The following is a 25930-nucleotide window of genomic DNA, read 5'->3' as shown; positions in this document are numbered from 1 at the left end:
TTTTACTTATTTTAGTAAAAATTAATTTAAAATACTTTAAGTGACTGTTTTGTGTGCATTTTTAACAGCATTCCTCTAGAAACAACACTGGAAGAAGCTGAACTGAGAACTAGGTAGTTAAAACAACACCCAAGCCTAAGCTGCATGAAGACAGGTAATTGCAGATTAATATTCCACTGTTATACTTTTGCACAAGAGCACAGAGTTAAAGTTGCCATGGGAAACAAGCCTGAATTTCTTCACTTTTCAGCAATACGCGATCATCTTTAATAAAGGTTTTGGCAGGTGATTTCTAATGCACTGAGCTTAACAGCCACACAAAAACTGTGCAAGAAGAAAGCTGCTACACGGGGATGTCTAGATAGAATAGGTAGGCACGGGCCCATGTCCATTATCCACCTCTGGGTAGGATTGTGACAATCTCCACTACTTTGTGCGTTCCCATCCTGGCCTTCAGCTAGAATTGCCTTGATACACTGCGCGCCGCTTGAAGAGCATTGAAGGCAGCTGCTTCCCAGCACACAGCGGTCCCTCCGCAACCTCCTCCCACAGCACGTTTGTGATTTTGGGGACATATTCCTCCTAATAAGTCCTCCGAGCCCGGGCTACAGCTCCCAAGGCGGCTTCCCTATCTCCTCTCTACTCACCCTGAGCAAAGAGCTCGGCATCTGTTGCTACAGCCTAAATTGGGTGGAAATCAACATCCATTCCCATTACGAGGTCAGTCTATAAATCACAGCGGCTCAGGAGCGGGGACACATCATTCAGCTGTCCCTGCCATGGGAACGAGACCACAGGTAGAGCAGCAGGGGCGGCGATGGGCAGCGATCACCGCAGCATCCGGCTGCACCCGCCCGCCCCCACCAGCCCCAACCGCAAGACAGATGGTCAAGGCAAAGCGCCTTCAATGCTCTTTTACACCAGCGCTCACGGAAACACAGCCTGAACCCAATTTAACCGTGTTGTGCATTTATACTTCATGTTGTCTTACAGAAAGGCTGGTCCCAATTTGCGAACATGCTTTTTTGCCAATCAGGAAGTGTACTACGATCATCCAGATTTGTTTATACACTTAAATTAGTAACTGAACATATGCTTATTCATAGTCTCAGTGTTTACGTTTTTATGTTGAAATGATTAAGTTCTGTATTTATTATGTATATATTATTATTTATTTGACAGAAATTATAACTAAATATTGCCCTAAAATAACAATCAAAACTCACGCTACACTAACTTGAAATATGTAGGATACACTAAAGAAAAATATCAAGATATTTTTGTATTTAAAATGTGCTGTTTAAGAGAACAAGGTAAGTATTGTCTGTAAACATTTGATTCTTCTGCCTCTGGTCACAACCCCCGTCAGCAATTAGAAGATCTGAACATTTCCAAACTCTCTGTAAGAGAAAGGTATGAAGAGGCAAATTTCTAATTCCCAACTGATTTATCAAATCTGAGTGAATCTGAGACACTGAACTCAACTACCTGGAAAAAATGAAATGGAAAAAAGCAGCTTCACCATTACCAAAAGCTGATTTAGCAACTCAGCACCTCCAAGGTCCAGCTCCTCCTGCCAGGTCAGGGGTCCAATACTCTTTTATACTTTTAGGCAGCAAACACACAAAGTTTGAATTTTATTTCATCTTTGAACAGATCTGATTTCTACCTTTAGATTTTTTACATTAAAAAAAAACATGATTGGTTTTCATCCACGCTGCTGAAGTTGAAGACAAGATACTTGGCTTGCGGACCAACAGAGGCACACATATTGCGTTAATAAAATAAGGTTACAGGCAGCTGCAGATCTGAGCCTGGGAGCTCCTTAACACAGTCACTGAAAGCACTGACCACCATAAACACTGGTGTATACAAGGACAAAGGGACAAAAGAGCAAGACTCCCACTTATTAATGCATCTCCTCTTGTGTAGCTAAAGCACTATATATACCCAGCTCTACAGGCTGATAGCGTATAAAAGCAGCAGGCACTTAAAAACTCTTAGCAGACAGTAAAGAAAAAAAAAAAGTCAGAGTTAGAGCTGAAAAATGAAGCACAGCACCACTGTCGTGGTCCGAGGTCCCCCAACCAAATGACAGCTCCCACCTGACCCCAACTGGGCTTTGGATCAAATCCCAAATGCACAAGGTAAGCTTTAAAGAGATGCTAGGGGACAGCCATAAACATCCCTTACTGCCAACCTCTGCTGACCTTCAGCTGGCTAAAACACTGCACGGCACAGACTGTGCCTCTATTCTTTCAGGTTTTTCTAACTATCCATCCAGAGCAATGCGGTTAAACCCCACACCTTCTTTTCTCTCTGGGATGGTCTTATTACCCATAAATACACCCACAAAAACCAGAAGCTAAGCTGCTTCTTTTTATGCATATAAACACGCACTTTGATTTAGGGGCATTTCTGCTGATAGCCATCAGGTCTGCAAGGATGCTGCCGTTTCTCTGCGGGTATAGGGCAGGGAACACGAAGAAGTCCCTGTGCCTGACCCAGAAGTGGTAAAGCAAGGAGCAGCAGCCACACGGCATTTGGCCAGTGGTCCCGGCCACTGGAGCCACGATGCAGCCAGCTTCCCGGGGGACACCACTGTCCTTGACACCCCTCAGTTCCCATTGCAGAGGCCACACCGCAAGACCTCGGAGGGAGATCAGGCAGTGCGAAAGAGAATGGAAATGCAGGAGCCTTCAGGGCTCCCAAGTGAGTGTGAAGGACTTCCCCTGCAGAAGAGCATGAGTAAATACAGTGGGAGGGGGAGCAGATACAGCAGTCACTTTAGTGTAGAAGACAGTTCTTTCATCAGTTCCTGGTAAGAAGCTGGAATATTTTGAAGAGCAGTTAGTGAGAAATGTGAAGTGTGCTGCACAGTGGCAAGTGCACTCTGCAAGACTTTTAGGCTGATCTGGCTAAATTTACAGCTATGCCTGGATCACAGCTTAGCTCTGTATATGTAGCCTCCTCATTAAATAGCAATGCATTTGAATTTCATTGTATCTAGACTTCTATTTTGCAGGTACTAAAACAAAAGCAGAAAAAAAGATTAGCATCACAGTGAAGATCATCACCCGACCATTCTTAGCTCCCAGGTCTACCCTCAGAGCAACCCTCCAAATCCTGTCTGCCACTGCTCCAGTGAAAGACCCTGCCACTAAAACCTTGCACAAAGCATTGCTGAAATACAGGGCACAGTTTGCTCACCATGACACACAGCCCAGCAGTGAAGAGGACAAAAGCCATGCTGGTCAGCAAAAAGGTAAGATGTAGGCAGGGGCACCAACTCAAGCCTTATTTTATAAAGTTGCCTGATTCCGGCAGGCACCTTCAGCCTTTCCAGTTACCTGACTCCCATGCAGCAAAAGCCATGCCTTTATTTGTCAAACTAATCTGTTTGTGAGGATGAAGGACTGACAGCCCTTTCCACACATGATATGATGCAGACAGGCACTGAACACAGCAGACTGGAAAAACAACACTGAAGAACATCCCCACCTTAAAGGTGCTATCTCACTGACAAAATATATGGCAGATCTGCATTGGCCCAGACCATTACTTTCCCTGGCAAGGACTTGGGGACAAAGCTCCTTAAAACAGTAGTAATCATATTCCACTCATGCTCCTTTTTACTGCCAGCTGTAAACTAGCTCCACATGCATCATGGTTTTGCATCAAAATGTGCACAGACCAAACCCATATCCAAAGGGACAAGGTAGATCCAATTTACAGCTTTGACAGGTCTGTGCACCCGAGGCGGAGCGTGCGAGAAATAGCCTGACATCTCACTTGGAGAGCAGTTAAGACCCTGCCAGCAAAACTGGATGCAGAGCCACAACCGCCTCCCACAAACACCCAAAAGGGCAGGGAATTTGCTGTCCATTTCTCAGGAAACATGAGACACAGGCGGCCCTTGCCAAGGCGCTACCAGGGAGGAGAGGAGTCAAGTTTGATCCCAACCTGCAGCATCCCTTGGGCAGGACAAGCCCAAAGGAAATCACAGCTACATAGGGAAATGAACACATCGTTATCGAGTCTCTTCAGTAATGAGGTACCACACTGAAAACCACTTAGCCTCTAGTATATTCCAAACAAAGCAAACAGAAGTTATTCTGACCTAATGTGTGTATTACTGGCAACACCAGTGAGAGGCCAATTCCTTGTTAGAGGAGGGTAAGAATTCTGAGTTCAATATAGAGCCTCTGAAATTGTCTGTTCATTACCAACCCAATATTGGTCTCTTTCTTTTTAGCATGTTTTTTCTAATTTTAATGGAAAAACGAGGTTCATCCTCCTGACAACTGAAAAGATATTTACTAACATCCTCTGTGCTACTGTGGAAGAACTGTCTGGATCTCTGTACATCTCAAGCAGCAGGCCACTGCAAAAATCTTTGAAGCTGAAATGCTTGTATTTCATCACACTCCAGAGTGAACACTCAGGCAAGATAACTTCAGCAAGATCAGGTAGCTCCAAACTACTGTTCTTCCCTACTTCGAAACACCATTATGTTGGACATATTCATATAATCAAAGCTATTATTTTCCTAAAGCTGTTTGCTACCAACAGTCTTTTTCCTCGCAGAATCAAACAAGGCTGCCACAGGTACTCTACTAGTGCAGGTTCCCAGCCACAAATTTTTTAGACCCTCTCCATCTCAGGCAGATGACAAGCATAGATGACTTAAATAAGTTTTCGGTAACACGTGAATTGTCACTTCCTTGGTGGAAATCAGGCTCCTTCCTTTCATTCCCACCGAACAATCCTGCCATTGTTTCCAAGAGCAGGTGACTGGCAAGAGCCCTGGAGGACCAGCAACAGAAAGGAGGTGGTACAAAACAGAGAAAATGAGTGAGCCAGTACCGTGTTTTTTCCTTCCTCCTCACAACAGCAGCAGCACATTGCAAGTGGATAATTAACAGGATTGACTATTTACCTGAGGATGAATCTGTGGTTTATCACATGTAGCCTCAAAATCCAGCACTAAGAAGTAGTGATATCTCTGTGGAGGGAAGGATGACATTGCTGCCATGGAAGCTCCAAAGCCGTGGGACGCCAGTTTCCTGCTTACGATGGAGCTGTACCCTTTGAGAACACCAGGCGGGAGGAGGGAGCACACAGCTTGTCTTGCCCTTGGAAGTAAGTTTTGGGGAAACCTTGCTGCTCCAGTATGGAGGCGTGCTATCATTGAACATCCAGAGGCATCTGAAACTGAAGACAGACTCACGTTACTCATGCACACATACATCTCTGCTACTATCTCCTCACTGTCCTCCTCTGACAGGGATTTCCTCTGTGCTTCCCGGTCGAAGTTCCAGCATCGCGAACCTGAAATAACACTGTAACCTGCTCTAAGCACGACAGATGACATTTGGACTGAGCTCAAAGCATTCAGAATCACAGGCAACTGGAAAATAACCTCTGCAAATAGCTCTAAATTAAGAAATGTGAGACACACGACAGTCACGGCTCCAGGCACCAGATCACATCCCCCTGCTGAACCTTATCAAAGCAGAACACAACACAAACCGCTTAAAACGGAGAAAATCTGATCTGAACCCCATCGAAATTTCTGAGTAGGCTTTTTGTCAATGCAACTTCTGATACATGGTAAGAATTAAATACAGCAATACACATACCGACATTACAACCCAACCAAACAGCTTGGCCCTGAAACACCTGTTAGTCACACTGGAACTGCCCATTTCCATTACAGATGTACACGCCTGGTGGCTGGAAGGCTCCTCTGCAAGGAAGTTCTCATTTGCTCTGGGTACAAGGTTTCCCAGAGATGTGCCTCTAGTGCTACACTCAATTTCTTACTCCAGGTATTTCTCAGAAGAGGATATTGGTTCAACAAACCCACACATGAACTGCAGGGACTGTAAAATGCAAGCAGGGCTCTACAGGTTACAGTCTACCTCCCAAAGAAATACCTTACCCAGCTGTCACCTTCTGATACTTCTATTTAACAAATGATATTTAATAAATTACATAATCCATGTGAGACTATCTGGATTTCCCCCCTTCCCTTTTTCTTTTAAAACATTGCAAGAAAAACTTGACAGGGCTGTCACTGCCCCAGGTGGGACAGCCTTGGAGCTGCTCACAGACACACAGTCCTTGGTTTGAGTTCAAGCCAATCTCATGGAGGTGCTACACAGCTGGGTACAGTGACTGATGGCAGAAAACAGGCAAATCACAACAAGCCAGCGTGATGATTACCCCCTCTAACCGTGTGTGTGTGTGTATGTATGTATATAAAAATATATACACACACCTTGCTACACAGACATGGAGATTTAAATCCATTCCCACAGCTGGTCCCACTGTTTGTGGCTCCAGGTAAGAGCTCCATCGCACCACCCGCCTGGTTCCCGAGCCCGGCGCCCTGTGCTTGCTTTTTGCTTCACCGGGAAGGACAGGGAGCACCCACCACAGGACATGGAGCCGAAACGGGCGAGATGTGGGGCTCGCCACCTGCGAACAAAGCTGCTGTTTGCACAAAAGACAGAGTTTGCTCTCCCCCATCCGTTAGTCCGGCAGGTAAATAATGCACGTGCCAAAACACACACTTAATGAGGTAAATAATATGCCTTGAATAACGGCTAAATCTGTATTTACCTGCGAGACCAGAGAAACTCGGAAGGACCAGATTAGGAGATAATTGCAGCTGAGCAGGTTGTGTGCTTCGGGTAAACACGCGTTTGGTAACCTTCCCTTCCCAAGGTTTTGAGTGAAAGGCAAAAATCAAAGGAGTTGAGATATTTATGATGGAGCCAGTGCCCATGCTGCCAATTCTGTGGCATAAATGCATCCCCACTTTATGGCTTTCACGTTTTGGGGGGCTGCTCACTTTATATTAAAGCAGCATGTACTTGGAAAACTGAAAACTCAGGTTACAAAACCATAACAAAGAGCTCAACATTGTGTTTATCCTAAAGGGGCTCAGCTCTACCTATTGCTTTTCCACCTACAGCTTTTACTGTCATTAACAAACACATTACAGCCAAATATAAGTTAGTTATATTCACTTCTAACCTGCCCCAGATAAGAGAGATTTAAGGTATATATGCTTTAAATCTTCAAGCTACTGGCTATGAACATAAAGGCCTGTCAAAACAAATATAATATCTCCAAATAAAGCAGCTTGTAAGTTAGTTGTGATAAAACCTGGTCTTTAGGCTGCCGCATAAAGTAGAATACACAGGTGGCGTGGGGGAGGTTCCAACCCCTATATCGAGCGCAGGCAATAAAACATACATTATCCATCCACACACAGCAAGTACTTCTCTAATGTATCTTAACCAGCAAGACGAGGGCATCAGACACGAACCCCAGGAATCCTCAGGCTGTGCCGATGTCCCCGAGTCACTGAGCCCACGCGGCAAAGTTCAAGCGTTCATCTCGACAGGAGTCGGGCACGTCCCCGCGCCAGAGCCCAGCAGGATGTGCCACACAGATACCGCGGGACAGCAGCAGAGGGCAACGGCCAACATGTGGTGCCTGCTCACACCCACAGCTTCTGCGGGCGGCCCATGTCTAACAAGAGGATCAGGGTCCCACCCTGAGCACAGCCTCCCTCCCCACCACAGTCAGAGCTCCGAACAAAGGGGCGCGCGTGGGGCGTTACGTGCCAATTCCTCTACACAGACGGCATACAAATAAGAGCAACCCCACTGCAAACTCTGCACCTTCAGCCAAATTAAGTTTTAACCGCGTGTTTACCCAGCCACTGCTCTAGGTGCCCTGGGAAGACCTCGCATCATCTTCTTTGGCAAGGTCAGAGTGCCTCGGAGCACAAGATAGCTGGTGAGCAAACACACTTCATTAGAAGTCATGCAGAGCATTTGTAACAGCTATGACAATGCAAAACGCTAGTAATTATCCCATATTTTTTTCCAACAGACAACAATGCAAGCAACGCAGCTTCAAAAATTAGAAACCTGGCGCTATCCATATAAAACCACATGTTCAGTAATTCCATTTCCAAACCTACATAAAACACCACATATATATTTCTTATGCGCACAGGGTCAGATTATAATCTCAGACAGTGCAAGCTGTCACATCTGGCATTCAACCCTACTAGGTTAATATTTCATATCACACAGCTCCAATTCATTACACAGATACGTATGAAACGTAATGGGACCATGAACTGAGGCTGGACCTCAGGAATGATTTTGACAGATTGTACACAGACCTAGGAAACTGTGACAGCACTTTACATTTGCAACACCCAATAACATGGGAAACAGCCACGTGTGGTGGGTTTCAGCTAGAAGATAAAGTTCATGTTACATGCTGTATAACAGCACGTACCACACGTGACACCGGCTATAATCAGCAGCTTTAAAAAATAATTAATAAAAACCTCTGGATATCAGCTGCGGGGAGGAGGAGAAGTTCAGGCTGACCATGGCTCTTGCTTATTAGTGGCCCCAGCACATGATGCTAAAGCTTGACAGTTTGATGGCCAGCAAGCAGGGAAAGGCAGGAGAAAGGCAAGTGCCAGCAGTAGCCATCAGCTTGCCAGGGGCTCCACCGAACACGGAGCAGAGAATCTGCACCAGCGGCTGCCGGCTCCAGGCTTCCCACCGGGAAACCTGCTTTGGGACAACCAGGAGCAGCGAAGAATACGCTGGGGAACTCCTGCCCTGTGGAGGACACCCATGAGAAAAGCCAGCAAGGCATTGCCAGTGCTCTCCCCCACCTGCGGGATATCCCCAAAACCACATACAGAATGTGTACCATGCAAGGGGCAGAGAATTCAAATTCATCAACGGAGAGAAAAATTAGCCTATGAACTTGAGCTTAATGAGGTCTTTGCACATAACAATATTGACTTTTTACAACCACATCTGATTAAAAATCACCTGGCAGCAAAAGGCACAAATTTAGCAGCTTGCCTTTAACACAAAAATATTTGTCTTCACTGCCCAGCTTGATAAACTGATGCAGGAAAGAAAACACCTAAGTTCAGGTTGGAGAGGCAACCCAAGGAATTATATACTTTATGAGGGCCTCCATCTACATGTTAAACTACTTTGTGTTATTGAAGTATGGCCTTCCATTGTATTAAGAAATAAACAAACAAACCCCACTAAAGGGCAAACTAAAATTAAAAAATAAAAGCAAGCTTTGGGAGTCATCTGCTTCAGTTTCTTCCCTGTGCAAAGCCTGGGTAGGGGCAGCTGTGACTCCTGGCCTCCGACGGACAACTGAACTCAAGGCTAGAGGGACCAAACCCAATCCAAAATGTAAGTCAGGTTTGTCTTATTTTATTAAATTATAGTGGCTTGTTTTATGAAGTTATAAATATAAAGAGTAAAAAGATAGGGTAATAAAAATGCTTTCTGTAGAACAAAATTGCATACATTTAGCAACACCTGGAACAGAGTATAACAAAACGCAAGACTTCCACTTTGGTAGCTGTTCAAATACATACTCAGAGGTCAAATGTGAGCCCATATTTCAGTTGTGTGAAGATATAACTGAAGAACAATAGAGATAACTCCATTTTTTTTAAAATCAACCTTAACCTAAACCCAAATATTTCATTAGACAAACTACAATCCAAAAATGACGGCACCTGGCTAGATCACAAGGCAGGAAACAAGAGACTATGAACAAAACCAGCTTATCAACTGGCACCATCCAAACTTTCAAAAAAAAAATACATAAAGTAAAACAAACAACAAAACACAAAGCTTTTAGAACTGTTTTAATAATGTGACATGATTTTAGACAGGTAAACTTGCTTCTTTAATTTGTTAAACTCACAGTATCATCCCTCGAACATGAATCCAGTGCACTGGCATGGTTGTACTCCCTTCACTATTGGCTGGGTTGCTCTGTGGCACTGCTAGACAACCAAGACTGGTTTGGAAAATCTGTAACATAACTTCCCCAAAGTTTTGCCACAGGATGCCTAGATGCTGTCCCATCGCTACTCAGCCCAGATACAACTTAGCATCAATCATTTTGTTTTTACAGCACCCCACAATCACACCCAGCCTCTTCCCACTACAGACGAAGAGGACCCTGTTCTCGAGAACTTACAGTCTAAAATTAGGTACAATACAACAAGTGAGGGTAACAGCAGAGGAGAATGAGGGTTACAGGGACAAAGTCAGGCATCTGCTCATCCAGGAGGTACCTGCATCTCAGTAGTTCAATTTGAAAACATAATTCACTCTGTACAGGCGTTATAGAAGAGATAAGTGAACATGGAAAGGGTTCACTAAAGGATGTAGGGCACTCAGGTTAAGGAAGGTCTCTCCCATTTCTTGAGCTCATTCTTCCTGCTGCATTCCTTGGCTGATGTGTCAAAGGCACCAGATATGTCAGCTACGTCAAGAGCACCAGAATCTCTTCCATTGTGACATCACAGCCATGACAGCTTGTGAGATCACAATGAGCAAGGCCGAAGGCACTGATTACTTAGTGAAGCACTTGCTGGGGCTCTCGCACCCTACGGGACTGGAAACAAACACATCTCAGTTCACTTGACAACACAGTGAAACCCACATGAGACACCACAGCAGCAGGATGCAAACTCATCCAAACACACCACCCAGAAACCATCCCAGAGACACACAGTACAATTCCACTCCAATCTTATTAGGCCGCCTCCACCATGCAACCCACTTTAGTCAGCTCCTTGACTGGTCTCCTAAGACAGGCTTTGCTGTGTATTTTTAAACCTTCTCCAAGAGTAACTGCGTAGAGGCAAACGGGTCTAAGCTGGAGTCTGAGGAAGTTCCAGGCAGCAAAGGGACTGGAAGGAAATAAAAACTAAAACAAACAAACAAGCAACAGAGATGCATATAGCAAGGGACTGGAAAGCCCCAGTGGAAGAGTGCATTTGGTATTAAGGAAAAGAACAGTTGCAGAGATCAGACCAAGAACCCTCTAGGTCCAGTCTCCTGCCTCTGTGTGGGAGCCATAAGAAAACGCACCACGATGAAGCCAAAAGGAGGCAGGTCTGTCCTTCCCCGTCAGTCCTACTCTCCTGCTGATTACCTTACAGCAACTCCTGAGCTTCTCTGGCTTCTTACACCAGTTCCTGAGCTTCTCTGTGAGCCGATTCAGCCACAGGAACCTACAAAAGGGCTAATGCAGCCAGAATAAAACCCAATTAAAACAAGATAGTTTCCTGCTGGTTTAGTGAGACTAATCAGCTCAGGGCCAGGCTGGAGTTGTGCCAAAGCTCAGAGGAGGGGACAGGCCCACAGGGGCAGGAGGGAGATGAGCCACTGGGAGCTGTTGGCTGGCTCAGCCACTCACCAAACCACGAACTCCAACCAGGGCACACACACCTGGGATGGCACTTTGCAAGAAATGGAGAAGGTATCTTGGCTCTAGCAGCATAAACACATAAAACTTGACATCAGAAAGCCCATCAGACCATCCTGTCTGAACCTCATGTAATGCTGGCCATAAAGTTTCCACTCCATTACTCCTGAATTGAGCCCAAAGGCTTGAACATCTTTCAGAAAAGTTTCTGGCCTTGGATTGCAGCATCAAGTATGGAGATTCCCCTCTGCCTTCAGAGAGCTTGTTCCAATGGTCAATCCATTTGCTGTCAAAAAATAACGCATCTTAGTTTTCATTCAAACTTCCCCAGCCTTGATCTTAGGAGCGAGTTCTGAAATATATGGCATTTCAGCGCCTTCAATCCACAGCGGAGCCCCTGGTGCCAGGACTCAGAGATTTGTAGCTACTACAGCTCTAGTCAGTAAAAGCTACTACTGCATATTGGCCTAATTTAGTGGAAAAGAGACATAGCAGGCCACCCTTTGTTTAATGGAATCTAGCACGCATAATTACTCAATTTTCATACACATGAATGCCACAGTTGTTCAAACCACTTATACAGCTGCACACCTTCATTATCTGAAAAACGAAGTTGAAAGTTAACACCTGAGAGTTCCAAATGAATCTCAGTCTGGATTCAGGGAGACAACACTTGCATTGCTCAATACACTGTTCACTTTTGATCGTCACGAACGAACTCTAGACGTGTTAAAGGCAGCACTCTGCCAAAACTCTGTCTTGGTAGACAGGCAAATGCTCCAAGCAGGGTTGCAGCTACCATGGGCATTATTCCCACACAACCCAGTCTCGATGAGACCAGAAAAGCAGCCAGGGAAGATGTTGACCCTAATATTCAACCACAGAAAAAATAACAACTGCAACAAATACAGCTGAAATTTTAAAAAGTTAAAAAAGGGAGTGAAGTATCTTTACTTGCATAATGTATCTGGAGAGAATACAACTTCTCAGCTGGCATTTGGCCAGCACAGGTAACTTCTCTCAGGGTAGACAAAAGTTGCCAAATGGTGTTTAGCAGCAATAGCCAGCACCTCTGCTCTAGGTTATGCTTCGAGAGCCACAGCTTGTCCTCTTCTCCCCTCCCTCCCCTGCCTGCCATTACACCATGCTGGTATATTAGCTCAGCACTACCAGAGCAAAACACCAGGAACCTCTGGGACAATAATCTCCAGCATTAACATGTGCTTCAGATCCAAGGACAGGCTTGCAACAAATGCATAGCTGCTTAATAGCCCTTCAGCTTTCTCCAGTGAGCTCAGCCACAGCAGCTGGTCCTACACCGTGTACCTGAACTTCCCCAGAACCGTGCTCTACAGTCTCATTGCCCTGTACTGGAGGTGGCTACAGGATCCAAAATACAGGGGCAGAGTCAAGTGCAAAAGCTTCACACATTTAAGTTTCTTCCAGAATTCCATTTCCAAAATTTAAGAGTAGGAAAAAAAAATACATTAAAAAAGTGAAGGCTTCCCAAAGTTAACAGAGCCAAAACAAGATAAGCACCAAAACAACTGTAATTGGGCCTCCTAAAGGAATCAAACTTGAGTATCTCTCAACTGCAGAGCAGAAACTTAAGGTCATATCACTGTATATTCAATCCAAGGACTTATTTATTTAGCATCAAACACACAATCTTTCTTTTTTAACGCTTTAATGAGTTTCTTCTTCTGGATTTTGGTAACACTGAAATCTATCTGGCTATACACAGCAACTTTTTAAATAAAAACAAACACACACAAACCAACTCATGTACAGCAACCCAAAGTTTTAGAGGAACAAGAACCACTCTTTGAAACAAGACAAGCATTTACTCCACACTCTGAATTAACATGAAAATTCAGCTGCAAAGGCCAGAATTCAGTACTGGAAAAATGAAACAAAAATATCTTAAATTTCCCAAGTCCACTCACTGAAGAGTAACCAACCAGACTTATAACATACTCCTTATTTTAAGATCATTCATTCTTGGAAATAAAAGTTCAAACACCAACTTTAACATCAAGTGATAAGAGATGCTACAATGTTGTGACGAGCACCTACAGCATAAAATAAATTCAAGTTACCATTAAAAAAAATTAAGATCCTCAAACAACTGTCTAACAGGATCTGATGGGACAAGTGCCTTTGAGGTGCACCTGCCTGGAGCCCTGCAGACCTCACCTTTCCCACGGCACAGTGCAAGCATCAACCTATGAAAAACCTTGCTGGTCCCTTGCATTGCAGATGAAAGAATATTAAGAGTTCAGTGTAAGCAACAGCTGTCAATCCACCCATTTTTGAAACCAAGAGCTCAAAAAGGAAAAGAGATAACTAAAGGAGAAAAACAAATCTCAGACTTATTAGCAAACAGGCCAGCAATGACCATGTAAATCCACCAGACACAGGACTTGTAAGAGACAGAACATAAGCCATAAATGACAACACCTTCTCATACATCTCCGTTTAGAGGAAACACCTGTAACAGCACAGCAGCAAGAACAGAGCAAGAGAAGAAATTCCTACTGCCAGTCAGGAAACAAACAGATCCTGCACTTCTAAGCCTTCACAAGTTTACTTCAGTCTCAAGATCTGAGACAGGTGATCAGTTCAATCTCACAGAAAGAAAAACAGAAAAAGAGTAAATCAAAACTCCTACTCCCCCATCACCTCCAGCTGTGAACCTCCACATCCCAAAAGGAACATGAAAAATCCCCGTTGCTGCGGCCCCTGCTCCCTGGTACGTGTTTTTTCCCCTCCTCAAGTCTTAACAGCAACCGATCCCGCCTCGGCTGGGACCTGGGAAACCGCTGCCACCGCCACCCTCAAGACTCCCACCCCGGGCAGAGCCCGGGAGCGGAGGGCCCGGCGGCCCCGGGCTCCAGCTGAGAGGAGCCGGGGCTCGGTGTGGAGCGGACGAGGCGCCGCCAGCCTGCCTGCCGCCCCCCATCCTCTCCCCGGGCCAGGGCCGCCCCCCGGCCCCAGCGGCCTCCCCACACCCGCCCCGCCCCGGCCCGCAGCCCGGCTCACGGCCGCACCGCCCCGGCCGCGGGCCGCCGCAGACCCCGCCGCCGCGGGGGGGGGCAAGCCGCGGCCCCCCCTCCGGGCCTGGCATCCACCCCCCGCCCCGGGCCAGAGCGGCCCCACGCCTCCGCCAGGCCTGCCGGGCCCCCGCGCCGGCCGGGCCCCGCCGCGGCCGTGCCGCCGCCCGCTGCCCCGCCGCGCCGTGTCCCCCCCCGCGGCGGGGGCCGCCCCGGCCCGGCCCTGCCCCCCCGCCCCGCACACACTCCGCACCACGAGTCCCCAACACCGCCACTCACCTCCGCGCACTCTGACCCTCGACCCCGCTCTGAGCGGCAGCGCCGCCGGCCAACCACAGCGCCTTTTGCCGCCGCCGGAGGCGGGGCTTCCTCCCCGCCGCGCCCCCTCGCGCAGGCGCACGCCGCACGCCGCGGCGCGGGGCACGCTGGGGCTTGTAGTTCGGCGCCGCCGCGCCACCCCCTCGCCCGGCCCCGCCGCGTGGCCGCGCATCGACGGCCCCGCCGCCCGTGGTTGCGCTTCGAGAGACCCCCCCGCGGGGGCCGCTCCGGGCGTGCCCACCGGACACCCCTCCCCCCCACACCCGCTCACCTGGTCGTGTCCCCCAGGGCCATCCCTTACACCCCCTGGTGTCCCCCAGCGCCACCTCCCGCTGTGTCCCGGGGTGCCCCTCTCTGTGCTCCCGGCACTGATAATTCCATCTTGGTCTGAGCAGTGCCCGGGCAGGGCTGCACCAGTAACCACAGCTGATGTGGCCAGCGTTTCATCCCTCCATTGGATTTGGGTTGAGCCAAAGTCACTTCCCTCAGCAAGCCTGGGGCTGTCTCTCCTCCCCATTGCTTGGACATCAGTCATCAGTTGCCAGTTTCGTGTTCGTGGAGCTCGCTGATCCTAAACCTGTGTCTGGACCTTGCACAGTCCTCGCTAGACACCCCTAGGCTGTGGCATCTCCTCCCACGCAGGTGGCTGGCACCCTCACCGAGGACACTCACATCTCACCTGAAATGATACTGAATTTTTACCCTACTGCCCCATCCGTAACCTTTGGAAAGTGCTGCTGCAACGGCAAGCACGCAAGCTGGGGCCGTTCCCTGCTTTGTTTTCTTCCTCGCCCCCACGTTAACTCACACCTCCACATTTCAAGCCAATAGCTCCTTTGCGCCATCCCTGATACTCCACACGGGCATGAAGAGCCAAGTCTGAGTCACCAATTCACGCAAATAGGACTTGGAGGGATCCCACAGGGCACTTCACAGACAGGAGCCGTCCTACCTCTCTGTCACCTTGCTGTCCTCTTCAAATCCTCTGCTCAGCCTTTCTCTGGCTCCATGCTTTAAAATATTGGACCAAGGCAAGCACCAGGGTGCAGAGATCACTGCTGCTCCACGCAAGGTGGGCTGCTTACACTTTCCTGTCTGCCTGGACAGATCTGCCTGGTGCTCCTGCCTTTAATTGTGTTGCCAACTTCAGGCTGAATTCATCTTTTTGCTGTGTTTGTATCAAGCCCTGATCTTGGGAGGCCTGAATCATGAAAGTAGCATGTCAGTACTATAAAAATACCAACAGCAAACCATTTAATAATAGAAAGACTTCCCTTAAGTCCTCTTGGATTTGGCATCTCTCAGCCTCCCACCCACATAAACAAGGATAATGTGAAGTTTTACTTCTAAGCTTAGCTGTATCGCTGTGATTTGTCAAGCCTTTGGTGACTGATGTATGGTTTGCAAGGAGCCCAGGAGAGTGAATTGAGTGCCTTTGCACTGTGGTGTTCCTTGAGCAATCTCTCCCTGCCCCTCCCTATCAGAGGTGGAAACTGGCTGACAATGCTTGAAATTAAGCTACAACACCAAAGCTTGAAATTTAGGGCTTGCATCCCGCCTGTGTTTCTAGGAGGATGAGAGAGGAGGCCTTTTCATTGCTGACCTCTGCATCTAGCAGTAAAAAGTAAAATCTTTCTCAGTCTAGACAAACAATGAATGGTTTATAGACGTGCACGTGTCCTTTTTTCATCAGCCAAGCCTCTTGCTGTTCCCTAGGTTTGTCAGGCAGCACAGCAGGCAGAAGATTTCCTCCTGCCTGTTTTTTCTAGGAGGGGAACCCCTTTCCCCAGCTGAGCACCTACAATAACCAGAGGTCACATCCTGGCTTCTGCCAGCCCCGGTGACCCTTGTGAGATCCATACAAGTTGTCCTCCAAAGACTGGGACATCAATGTGAATGCCTTCAGCAACTGTGCTTTCAAAGAGGTCCTTTTTTCTAGCACAGCTATCAGCTGCCAGGGAAGGCACCCAAACCATTTTCCAGAGAGCCATGTTTTATTAAATACTGTCACTGTTTCTGTAGTATTCATATCTGAGCCTGTCTTATGTCAGTGTGCATGTCTCAAATGAACACTGCAGGCCACTGAAAATGTCACCTACAGATTAATCAGGCTCACTCCAGGGTTCTCGAGAAATGAATGAGGGTGATCAATAGTTTTCCTGTAACCTCCCCATCAGTGCACATGGCCCCTGTAGCATCCTCGCTGGGAACAGGTCCCCTGCCCAAGGGACTCAGTGGCAGAGCTCGGAAGTGCAAAGGTGGACAATGGTCATGGGGCCCTGGGCAAACGTCGTGGTTTAACCCCAGCTAGAAATCAAAACCACAACAGCCACTCGCTCACTCCCTCTTACCCCCTGTTCCACCCCCCCAAAAGGGAAGAGACTCAAAAGGGAAGGGAGAGACTCGCAAATTGAGATAAAACCAGTTTAATAAAATAACAAAATAGTACTAATGTACTAATACTACTACGTATCAAATGGAAATAGAATATGAAATAAAAGCTACTCAATGCAATTCCTCACAAACTCTATCCACGCTGAGCAGCCAGTCCCAGGAAGAGAAAGAGCACCCTGGTCCCAAACAGCCAATCCCAGAGAGAGAGAAACAAAGCCAAAATAGCAGAAAGGCCCAGAGGCCAACTGCAAAATGGCAGAATGGCAAAAGGCTGAACTGAAATAAACTCCTGGACAGCACTCAGATGAAATGGAGCAAACTGGAACAGGTCCCACCATCAGCTGAACCCACCTCTCCTTCAATACAAAGCATGATGCTCATGGCATGGAATATTCTCATTGATCAGCCTGGATGTCAGTCAAGGTCTGTCCCATCCATGCCCCCTCCTCAGCTGCCCCTCACCTGCAGACAGACAGCCCAGAAAGATCTTGGTTTCCAGACAACAGCTAAGATAACAGTAATTTCTTACATCCTCTTTGTTTCAACTCAAAACCACTGGAAACTTACTTGGAGAAAAACATTAATTCTGTCCTGGAATGTTATCTTCTTGTTCTCAAACTAAATCCAAGCAACAACCATGCTAGCTGCAAAAGAAGCTTCTAACTGCATGAAGAAAATTAACTGACTTTCAGTGAACCAGCACAGCAAGCAATGCTGAGAAACTGGGTCATGCATATGGGGAAAAGTGGGCAAAAGGACTGATAGTTGCCGATCAGAGTCACCTTGTTTATTCCTGGTAGCACAGCCCGTGCCAGTCCCACCAACCCATTGCCTTAGGACTGACAGAATCAGCGTTCTGTTAGTCCAAGAGCAAGTGTGTTAGAGGAGCAGCTTCGGTCTCTTTAATTGCTTGTCCTACTTTAGAGATTTTGGGATGGCTAGAAGCAGCCCAGATGAAACAGGGTCCACGCTGGGGTGGTGTCTGGGCTGTCCTGGTTTACACAAAGGATTATCTTCGTACATGGGTTAGGAAAGGCAGCTTACAGCTCTGCCCCCCATTCCTACAGCTGTATCTCCTATACTGCTGCCAGCAGATGCAGCAGCCTGATCTACAGTTACCTGTAAGTTTCATTTGGTTTAAGACCCCGAAAGTTTCTTAACAAAGCATCATTTCATCCAGAACAGATGTGCGGCCACCTCTTGGCTGGCAGATCACAGAATCACAGAATCAACTGGGTTGGAAAAGACTTCAGAGATCATCGAGTCCAACCCTTGGTCCAACTCTAGTCCGTTTACTAGATCATGGCACTAAGTGCCATGTCCAATCTCAGTTTAAAAACCTCCAGGGACAGCGAGTCCAGCACCTCCCTGGGCAGCCATTCCAATGCCTGACCACTCTCTCTGTGAAGAATTTCTTTCTAATATCCAGCCTAAATTTCCCCTGGCAGAGTTGAAGCCCATGCCCCCTTGTCCTATTGCTGACTGCCTGGGAGAAGAGGGCTTCATGAGAAGGCAGCAAACCAATGGGGCAAGACAAGACAGAAAATACAGAATAAACCTCCCCCAACCTCATGTGGCAGCTCCAGAGGATCCTCCATGTGAATAAAGGGCTGAGCCCATCCTAGTCTGAGATGAAGCACCAGGTTGCTGCCTGCTGCTGGGTCAGCACAGAGGAGGAAGGTCCCACCAAGTGCCTCCCCAGCCCAGCTCCCACTGCCTCCTTCCCAAGGGCCCCCGGAGCACAGCTCCTTTGAAAGCAATGGGATCCAACATGATTACAGCACAAAGAAACATCACCTAATTTTAAAGGCAACTCCTTTAGTTCCGTTCGGCTGCTTATGCCGAATGCAACTTTTAAATGTCTTATAATACACATGACAAGTAGTCTTGTATCACTGTTTTCTACTTAACAAGTTAATAACATGCCAACCCAAATCCTTCAGTTACTAACGCCACCGGTGGGACTCATTAACCAACGCGAACACATATTTAAGGGAATACTAATATTCACAATGTACTTTTTTATATTCATGTTGTCATTCTTGAAACCACAGCTCAGTTCATGTATGCTGCTGAAACATTTGTTTGCAGAGGATTTCTCTCTCCCTTTTCCTCTAAACACATACACCGTCACTGGGGTATCATTCTGGTGAATGATATTAATGACAGCTTGTCATCATGGAAAGCTATTCCTAGCTGTCAATTAAAGGGTGTTTTGAAAGAAAGCAGCTCATTCAACCCCAGTGGGAACAAGTGTGTCTCATTGTTTGACAGTGACCCCCTTGATGAATTTGGGAGCAGTAGCAACAGCAGCTCTGTGGGGCCAGGTTTGCAGATGCAGCACAGGGCTCTTGGGTGACAACAACAGGAGATCTTAAAGGTGCTGATGTCCTTAGCAAAGGAAAGACAAAAGAGGATTTCACATCCTAAAAGCAATCCACATGCAGCAGTATAGGCCAGGAAAGGAGTCCCGAGGATGCTGAGCTGTTCCCCTCCATCTCGTAATATAATTTCACGTCCGACATCCAAGTAAATTTATCAACCTGCACTTTCAAATATGTTTGTTTGCTTGCCTATACTAACCCAAGTAGAAGGCTTTTTCAGGTCTTCTCTGCCTGGTAGACGGGAAACTTCCTCTAATTGCCAGATAAAATGAAGTTATAGCTAGATTACACTAATTTACTCTGTCAAAATGATCATTTGCTTTAACTCGTGGGTTTTGTTTTCCTCCCCGATGTATCTCACATCCCAGTCATCTTTGTCATCTTTGTTTTGCTGGACTAAACGGACTATTTTATGCTTGTGTCTCCTCACCATGTTGGCTTTCCATTTCCCACACCATCTTAGCAGACCTCCTCTGCACCTGCTCCAATTTCAATTAATTTCCTTGAGCATGAGCATCCAGACTGGTATGTGGTATTCCTGAGCTGGGCTCCAAGGCATTGTACAATATTTGTCACTTGACCCTATAAATATCACTCATATAAACATGATTTCTATATTTCTCCCCTCAACAGGGTGGTCCACTTTCAGGGCTTTCTTGTTCCTTTTATTTTCTTAAGCACTCCTTGCACAGTAATAAAACTGTACAGACTCAGTGGGGATCTGTTTTAACTTCAAATGTGCTGATTCAGTTCAAAAACCATTAATTCAGCTGGAATCAGGGCCATGGGGTGGAAATCCTTTTCCAGTTAAAACAGAGGTGAGAGGGACAGCCTTTGGCAGGCTAGGAAATAAAGTGCATTAGAAAAACATAGCAGGACATCAGAAAGTGGCTATTGACTGGGCTATATTAACAGAGGGCCAGGCAGTCTTGGACACTGAAATGGATGGAACATTTCTGTAGAAAAATCCGTTGGAGTCTGGATTTGGGCAAAGCTCTGGGGTTTGATTTATGGGAGCATTACATTTCTCTAGCCTGTGCTTTGCTGGTTTAGACACGATGGTCTCTGCTGGACCTTACATTGACTGAACATGCAAAGCACTGTACTAAGCTGGCCAGACAGGCTGGTGCTGCCTCCAAAAAGAGATCGCCAGCTATTCAAGGGCACAAGAGGACGCAGTGAAATGCAAAGCAAACACAAGCAGAACTGTGTCGTTTGGGCTGCACATCACCGTGGTTCCCCTCTGCATGGGGCTGTGACCACCCCAGGCTCACCGTGCTTGGCGCTGGATGTCAAACTACCGACGTAGGTGCTTCAGAAAGCAGGGGCACACCTGGGGAGGCGGCTTGGGTAAGGAAAAGTGCCCAGTGAATCCAGCTTTTGCCCTTTACCCCCACTTTCTATGTGGGATGAGCAGAGAAACCACCTATGTCTGTCAAGAAGGCATCAGCACCACAGCACAAAATAAAATGACCAAGCATTTCAACAAGATGTTTGAGTGAAGAAAACGTAGGCTGAGCATCAGGAGGAATTTCCTGAGGCTATGATGCATTAAACTGCGGGATCACCTCCCGAGAGGAGCGGTGGGAACCACGTAACCAGCCACTAACAGCACCATAAAATGTCCCGCTGGTGCCAACCCGATTCTGGTTCAAGGCAGCCACACTGAATCATCGACCATGTCTTTTCCAACTCCCGCTCCTAAAAATCAGACCCAAGAAGTACAAAGAAAGGAGGACAAACAGTGATGTCAATTTGCTAAGGAAATACAACCTTTTTTTTAATATTATTGTATGTCATAAAACCCTTGTGCTCACGCTGTATACTTCATCTTGATATTCCAATGCCATCCACAAAAATTTCAAGCTTAACCCTCACAGTTTATATTGTCACTATAAATGCCGGTAAAAAAATACTGTACAGTTGGGTGCAGTTTATTCTTTATATTTTAATGGCTATAGCAAAACTCCATTGCTAACTAGTAAAAAAAAAATTAAAAAAAAATAAAAAGTTGAATGTGTTTTACAGCTATGTCGTTATGGGAAAGCTGTATTTCAAAGCGAGGGCATCAACAGCAGTGAAATGGGACATTTTAAACATTTTTAATGGGACGTTAATAAAAAACACTTCGCCAAAAATCTCTTTGCCAGTATTTTAGCTAATGGGGTTGCAGTGTATAAGGGAAGGGGTCTGACGCCTGCATGGGCCACCCAATACTGAGCCGCTGATCAAGTGTCTTGAACTCTACGTGTAAATGGAAAAAACATCTAAAATTAAACGTTTCTCCTGCAGGAACAAGTTGCTGATAAAGCAAATCCTCCCAGAGGACAAGCACACCTGCTGGAAGGTAGAGAGACATTTTTATGTGTGGGATTTTAACTTGAGATAAAATACTTTTCACGGGCAGTCATATGGAAGACAGCTGGCCAAAAATAATAATAAAGGAATTTAGGTCCCTTGGGAAATTCCGAGGTTTCAAAAAATATGATTTTTGACCTAAGCTGGGACAAAAAGTTTAGCTCTGTGATTCTTTTCATTTAATGACATATCCTCAAATAAAAATAGTGTATTTCTTTTATTATTGCATAATTCTGGAAGTCCAAACCATCCATTACGCCACACTGTTACGTTTCCTTATACCATACATTACATCGACAGGCAAAACCTCCACCCTTAAAATTCCTATTAAAGCAGCTAAATTTCTTCATGAAACTGGATATCAGAAACAACAAGGATCCCTGGCCCAAGCCTGAAAGGGATGACGGGTTTAGACTACTGTTTTTCAAACGTGCTTTTAAAAGATGGGCATCACAGAATCACAGAATCAACTGGGTTGGAAAAGACCTCAGAGATCATCGAGTCCAACCCTTGGTCCAACTCCAGTCCATTGACTAGATCATGGCACTAAGTGCCATGTCCAGTCTCAGTTTAAAAACCTCCAGGGCTGGTGAGTCCAGCACCTCCCTGGGCAGCCATTCCAATGCCTGACCACTCTCTCTGCACAGAATTGCTTTCTAATAGCCAGCCTCAGTTTCCCCTGGCAGAGTTGAAGCCCATGCCCCCTTGTCCTATTGCGGATGCCTGGGAGAAGAGACCAATCCCCCCCTGGCTAGAACCGCCCTTCAGGTAGTTCTAGAGAGTGCTGAGCTCACCTCTAAGCCTCCTCTTCTCCAGACTAAACAAGCCCAGCTCCCTCAGCCTCTCCCCATAGGGCTTGTGTTCAAGTCCCTTCCCCAGTCTTGTTGCTCTTCTCTGGACCCGCTCCAGCACTTCAATGTCTTTCCTGAGCTGAGGGGCCCAGAACTGAACACAATACTCCAGGGGTGGCCTCCCCAGTGCAGAGCACAGGGGAAGGATCACTGCCCTTGTCCTGCTGACCATGCTATTTTTGATACAGGACAGGATCCCATTGGCCTTCTTGGCCACCTGGGCACACTGGTGGCTCATGTTGAGCTTCCTGTCCATTAGTCCCCCGCAGGGTCCCTTTCTGTCTGACTGCTCCCCAGCCACTCTGTGCCCAGCCTGGAGCGCTGCAGGGGGTTGTTGTGGCCAAAGTGCAGGACCCAGTACTTGGCCTTATTGAACTTCATCCCATTGGAATTGGCCCATTTTTCCAGTCTATCCAGATCCCTCTGCAGAGCCCTCCTGCCTTCCAGCAGGTCGACACTCCCTCCCAACTTGGTGTCATCAGCAAATTTGCTGATGATGGTTTCAATCCCCTCATCTAAATCATCAATAAAGATGTTAAACAGGACTGGACATAAGGGACTAGAGCAGTCAGGGAGAAGAGAAGAGCCCAGCACAACCCAAAGAAGCCCAGTGAATGTGATTGTTGAAGAAACCAGACCGAGCTCTTAGGCTGAAGGATGGCAGGAAAACGGTCTGGCACGAGCACATTGTCACTGGTGGTTTGATTCTTGCTGTGGGCAGACAAACGAAACCTTGTAAAGGAAAAATATTGTACCTGGAGAGCACCACCCCCTCAGCTCAGCAGACCCCATGTTTTTGGCCGAGCACCTGGGTATAAATGCATAACACAGGAGTAAAAAAATAGTTAGAAGGAGATGAGGAAAAAACCCCCATATGAACATTTTGGCTGATTTCTCAGCAAAAGCTTGGATGATGTTGATACATCCTGGGAAGTGTTTCCAGTTACTCAAATCAGTGTTTTCTGGTAGAAAACTTGTCTGCTGGAAAAATTTTACCTGCTCTACCATGAAATCTCTTATGTTCATTATTGAGTTGTACTCAACTGTGATGCTCAGCGCTATACAAAACTTCCTAGATCCAAAAATCCTCTAAACTGCCATGCAGAAACTAAATAATGACCTGGCTAGCACTAGTCGCCACTGCTCCGAGTGTCCAGAGGCCAGGTCTTTAGAATTTTTCCTAAATCCCCAACCAAAGCAGCTCTTTCCCCAAACGTAAGGTCTGTCCTTTCTCTCCAGAAACATACACCTCCAAAGGAAAGCTAAATTCCCTGGAGGGTGGTGTGTAAGGGTTACTCCCTGGTGTGAGGGGCTGAGAGTCAGACCCGTGCTCTCACATACCTTCTGTCTACACTACTTTAATTTCCCCGTCATCTCCCCTTCTGTTTATTCTATTTTCTACCTCTTTGTCTTTCCTCTCCAGTGTTTGGAGACCCTCTTTCCTTTTCCAGCCTCTCTCTCCCTCTCATCATTTCCTCCAGCTCACTCCTTGCTTCCTTTCTTTCTTCTTTCCTTCCTTCTCAGCTCTCTCAGTGGAGTTTCTATTCTCTCTTCCCTCCTCGCTCTCTTCCACCAGGACTTCCCCTTCTGTCACCAGAGGCACCTCATCTGCCAGGAGTAGGGAGAAGAAGGATGTGCCATGTCCAAACAAGCCCAAAACACAGACATTACACTTGCCTGGGTACCAGTTGCAGCTCCTGCATCTCCTGCTGCTTTCAGTCCGCAGGTCCCAGCTGTGTGGATGGCCATGTAGGGATGGGAGCACATAAGGGGTCCTAGGAGGCAATGCAGAGGGGTCCAAAGGCTGGAGACCTTGGCCTCTGCACTTGCAAGTGTCCTTTGAAACCCAAAAGAAAGAACCTGCAGGAGCAAGCAGTGGATCCTCACCCAGATCTACTCCTTTGTTGCAGCCCTGAAGCAGCTGGGCTTTGAAATATCAAAACTTCTTCCCCCCACCCAGATTTTCTCACTTACATTGGCTGCCATCAAAAAGCACAGCTGAGACCACCAAAATTCATCACACCTGGAGGCAGAGACAGCTCCTCCAGCTGAAGAGGCCGGTGTAGTAATGTGCTACCTTATCTCTAGTGCCACTGACTTCCGTCTATTTAATTTTCCCTTTGATTTTAATATAGATTTATTGAAAACAACAGTTATCAAAACAAACTGCGCTGGCAAATTGGTGTTCGTCTGTAGCTGTACAAGCACCTATAAAGCTGCCAGCGTATGAAATAAATGGTGCTATATGGGAGGTCAGTTATTGCAATAGGAGTTCCCCAAGGATTTGCACTGGGCAGTTTAATATTTTTCTTATTACCCTCTTTTCTTTTCTACTATTTATGCCTCTCTGTTTAAATCTAAAACATACAGCCATCTGCCAAGACAAGCGTCTCTGATAAGATAATCTCTGGTAAACCTTTTCATGAGTGGGCTTCCCTCGCAGTACCGGCAAATACTGATGTGTCGTGTTCAAAGGGCAGGCAAATGGGGACAGGGAGGCCAAAATTTCTTCCCAAAAGGCTTCACCACCTAGGCCAGCTCTTTTTCCCCTGCCCTGCTCCTGAAAGGGTTTGTCTTTACCTCATGGTCCTTGTTAAAAAAAAAAAAAAGACTGATTAAAACCCTGCTTCTTGCCATGTTATTTGACCTCCATTCAAATTCTGTGGCAGTATCCCACCTTGCACAAATTGTACCTGGTGTCTGTGGGCTCCTCCCTACACACGGTGCTAAGAAAAATCAAATCCAATCACAGTCTAAACCCGTTCATCAGAAGAGATAAAAGGGTTTCTGTACCGATCTCCACATCAGGAGAACACAAATCAAATAACATAACTGTCAAATGAGGAGACGAGGTGTTTAAATGCCTATAGAAATAGGAACTCTAATTACAGAAACATCTATAATGTAACTAATATTATTTACATTACAGCGATGCTAATCCAGATGAGGGTTAATGTCCCTGCTCCTAAAACATTACAGTTTAAACAGACAAGAGCCAGTGAGGGGCTGGAGGGGAGCATCAGCATTCTCGTGTCTGCTGGAAGATGAGGGATGGAGGCGAACTGCTCATGATAGGAGAGGATGAAAGTGAGCCAAAATGTGCCATAATGAAGATGAGTTTAGATGCAGCCAGAGAGAGCAAGCGACTTGCTCAGCCTCACACAAGCTGCCTGGGGGGGTGGTGGAAAATGAATAGAAACCATGGATGGCTTATATGAGTCTCTTACTCACAAAAACATTACTCGGCAGCAGGGATAGTGCTTGGATC

General features: G+C 46.6%; 1 protein-coding gene across 3 annotated transcripts in view; it reads right to left on the bottom strand.

Annotated features, from left to right (window-relative positions):
* Positions 1 to 14708, bottom strand: part of ERI3 (ERI1 exoribonuclease family member 3) — a 138003-nt gene extending 123295 nt beyond the window's left edge. Inside the window, exons 1-2 of one of the 3 annotated variants that reach the window (XM_082052442.1) lie at positions 14637 to 14708; positions 4940 to 5214 (exon numbers count right to left, since the gene is read on the bottom strand). In XM_082052442.1, coding sequence (XP_081908568.1) covers positions 4940 to 5191 — 252 coding nt within the window. In that variant the 5' untranslated portion in view covers positions 5192 to 5214; positions 14637 to 14708. The other 2 variants (XM_082052443.1, XM_082052444.1) reach the window with 2 other exon arrangements.
* Positions 14709 to 25930: the final 11222 nt, after the last annotated feature.

This window comes from Streptopelia decaocto (assembly GCF_964273445.1).
Source record: "Streptopelia decaocto genome assembly, chromosome: 5".
NCBI lineage: Eukaryota > Metazoa > Chordata > Aves > Columbiformes > Columbidae > Streptopelia > Streptopelia decaocto.
Note: the sequence above shows the minus strand (reverse complement) of the source record. Positions and strands in the feature narration are given on the sequence as shown.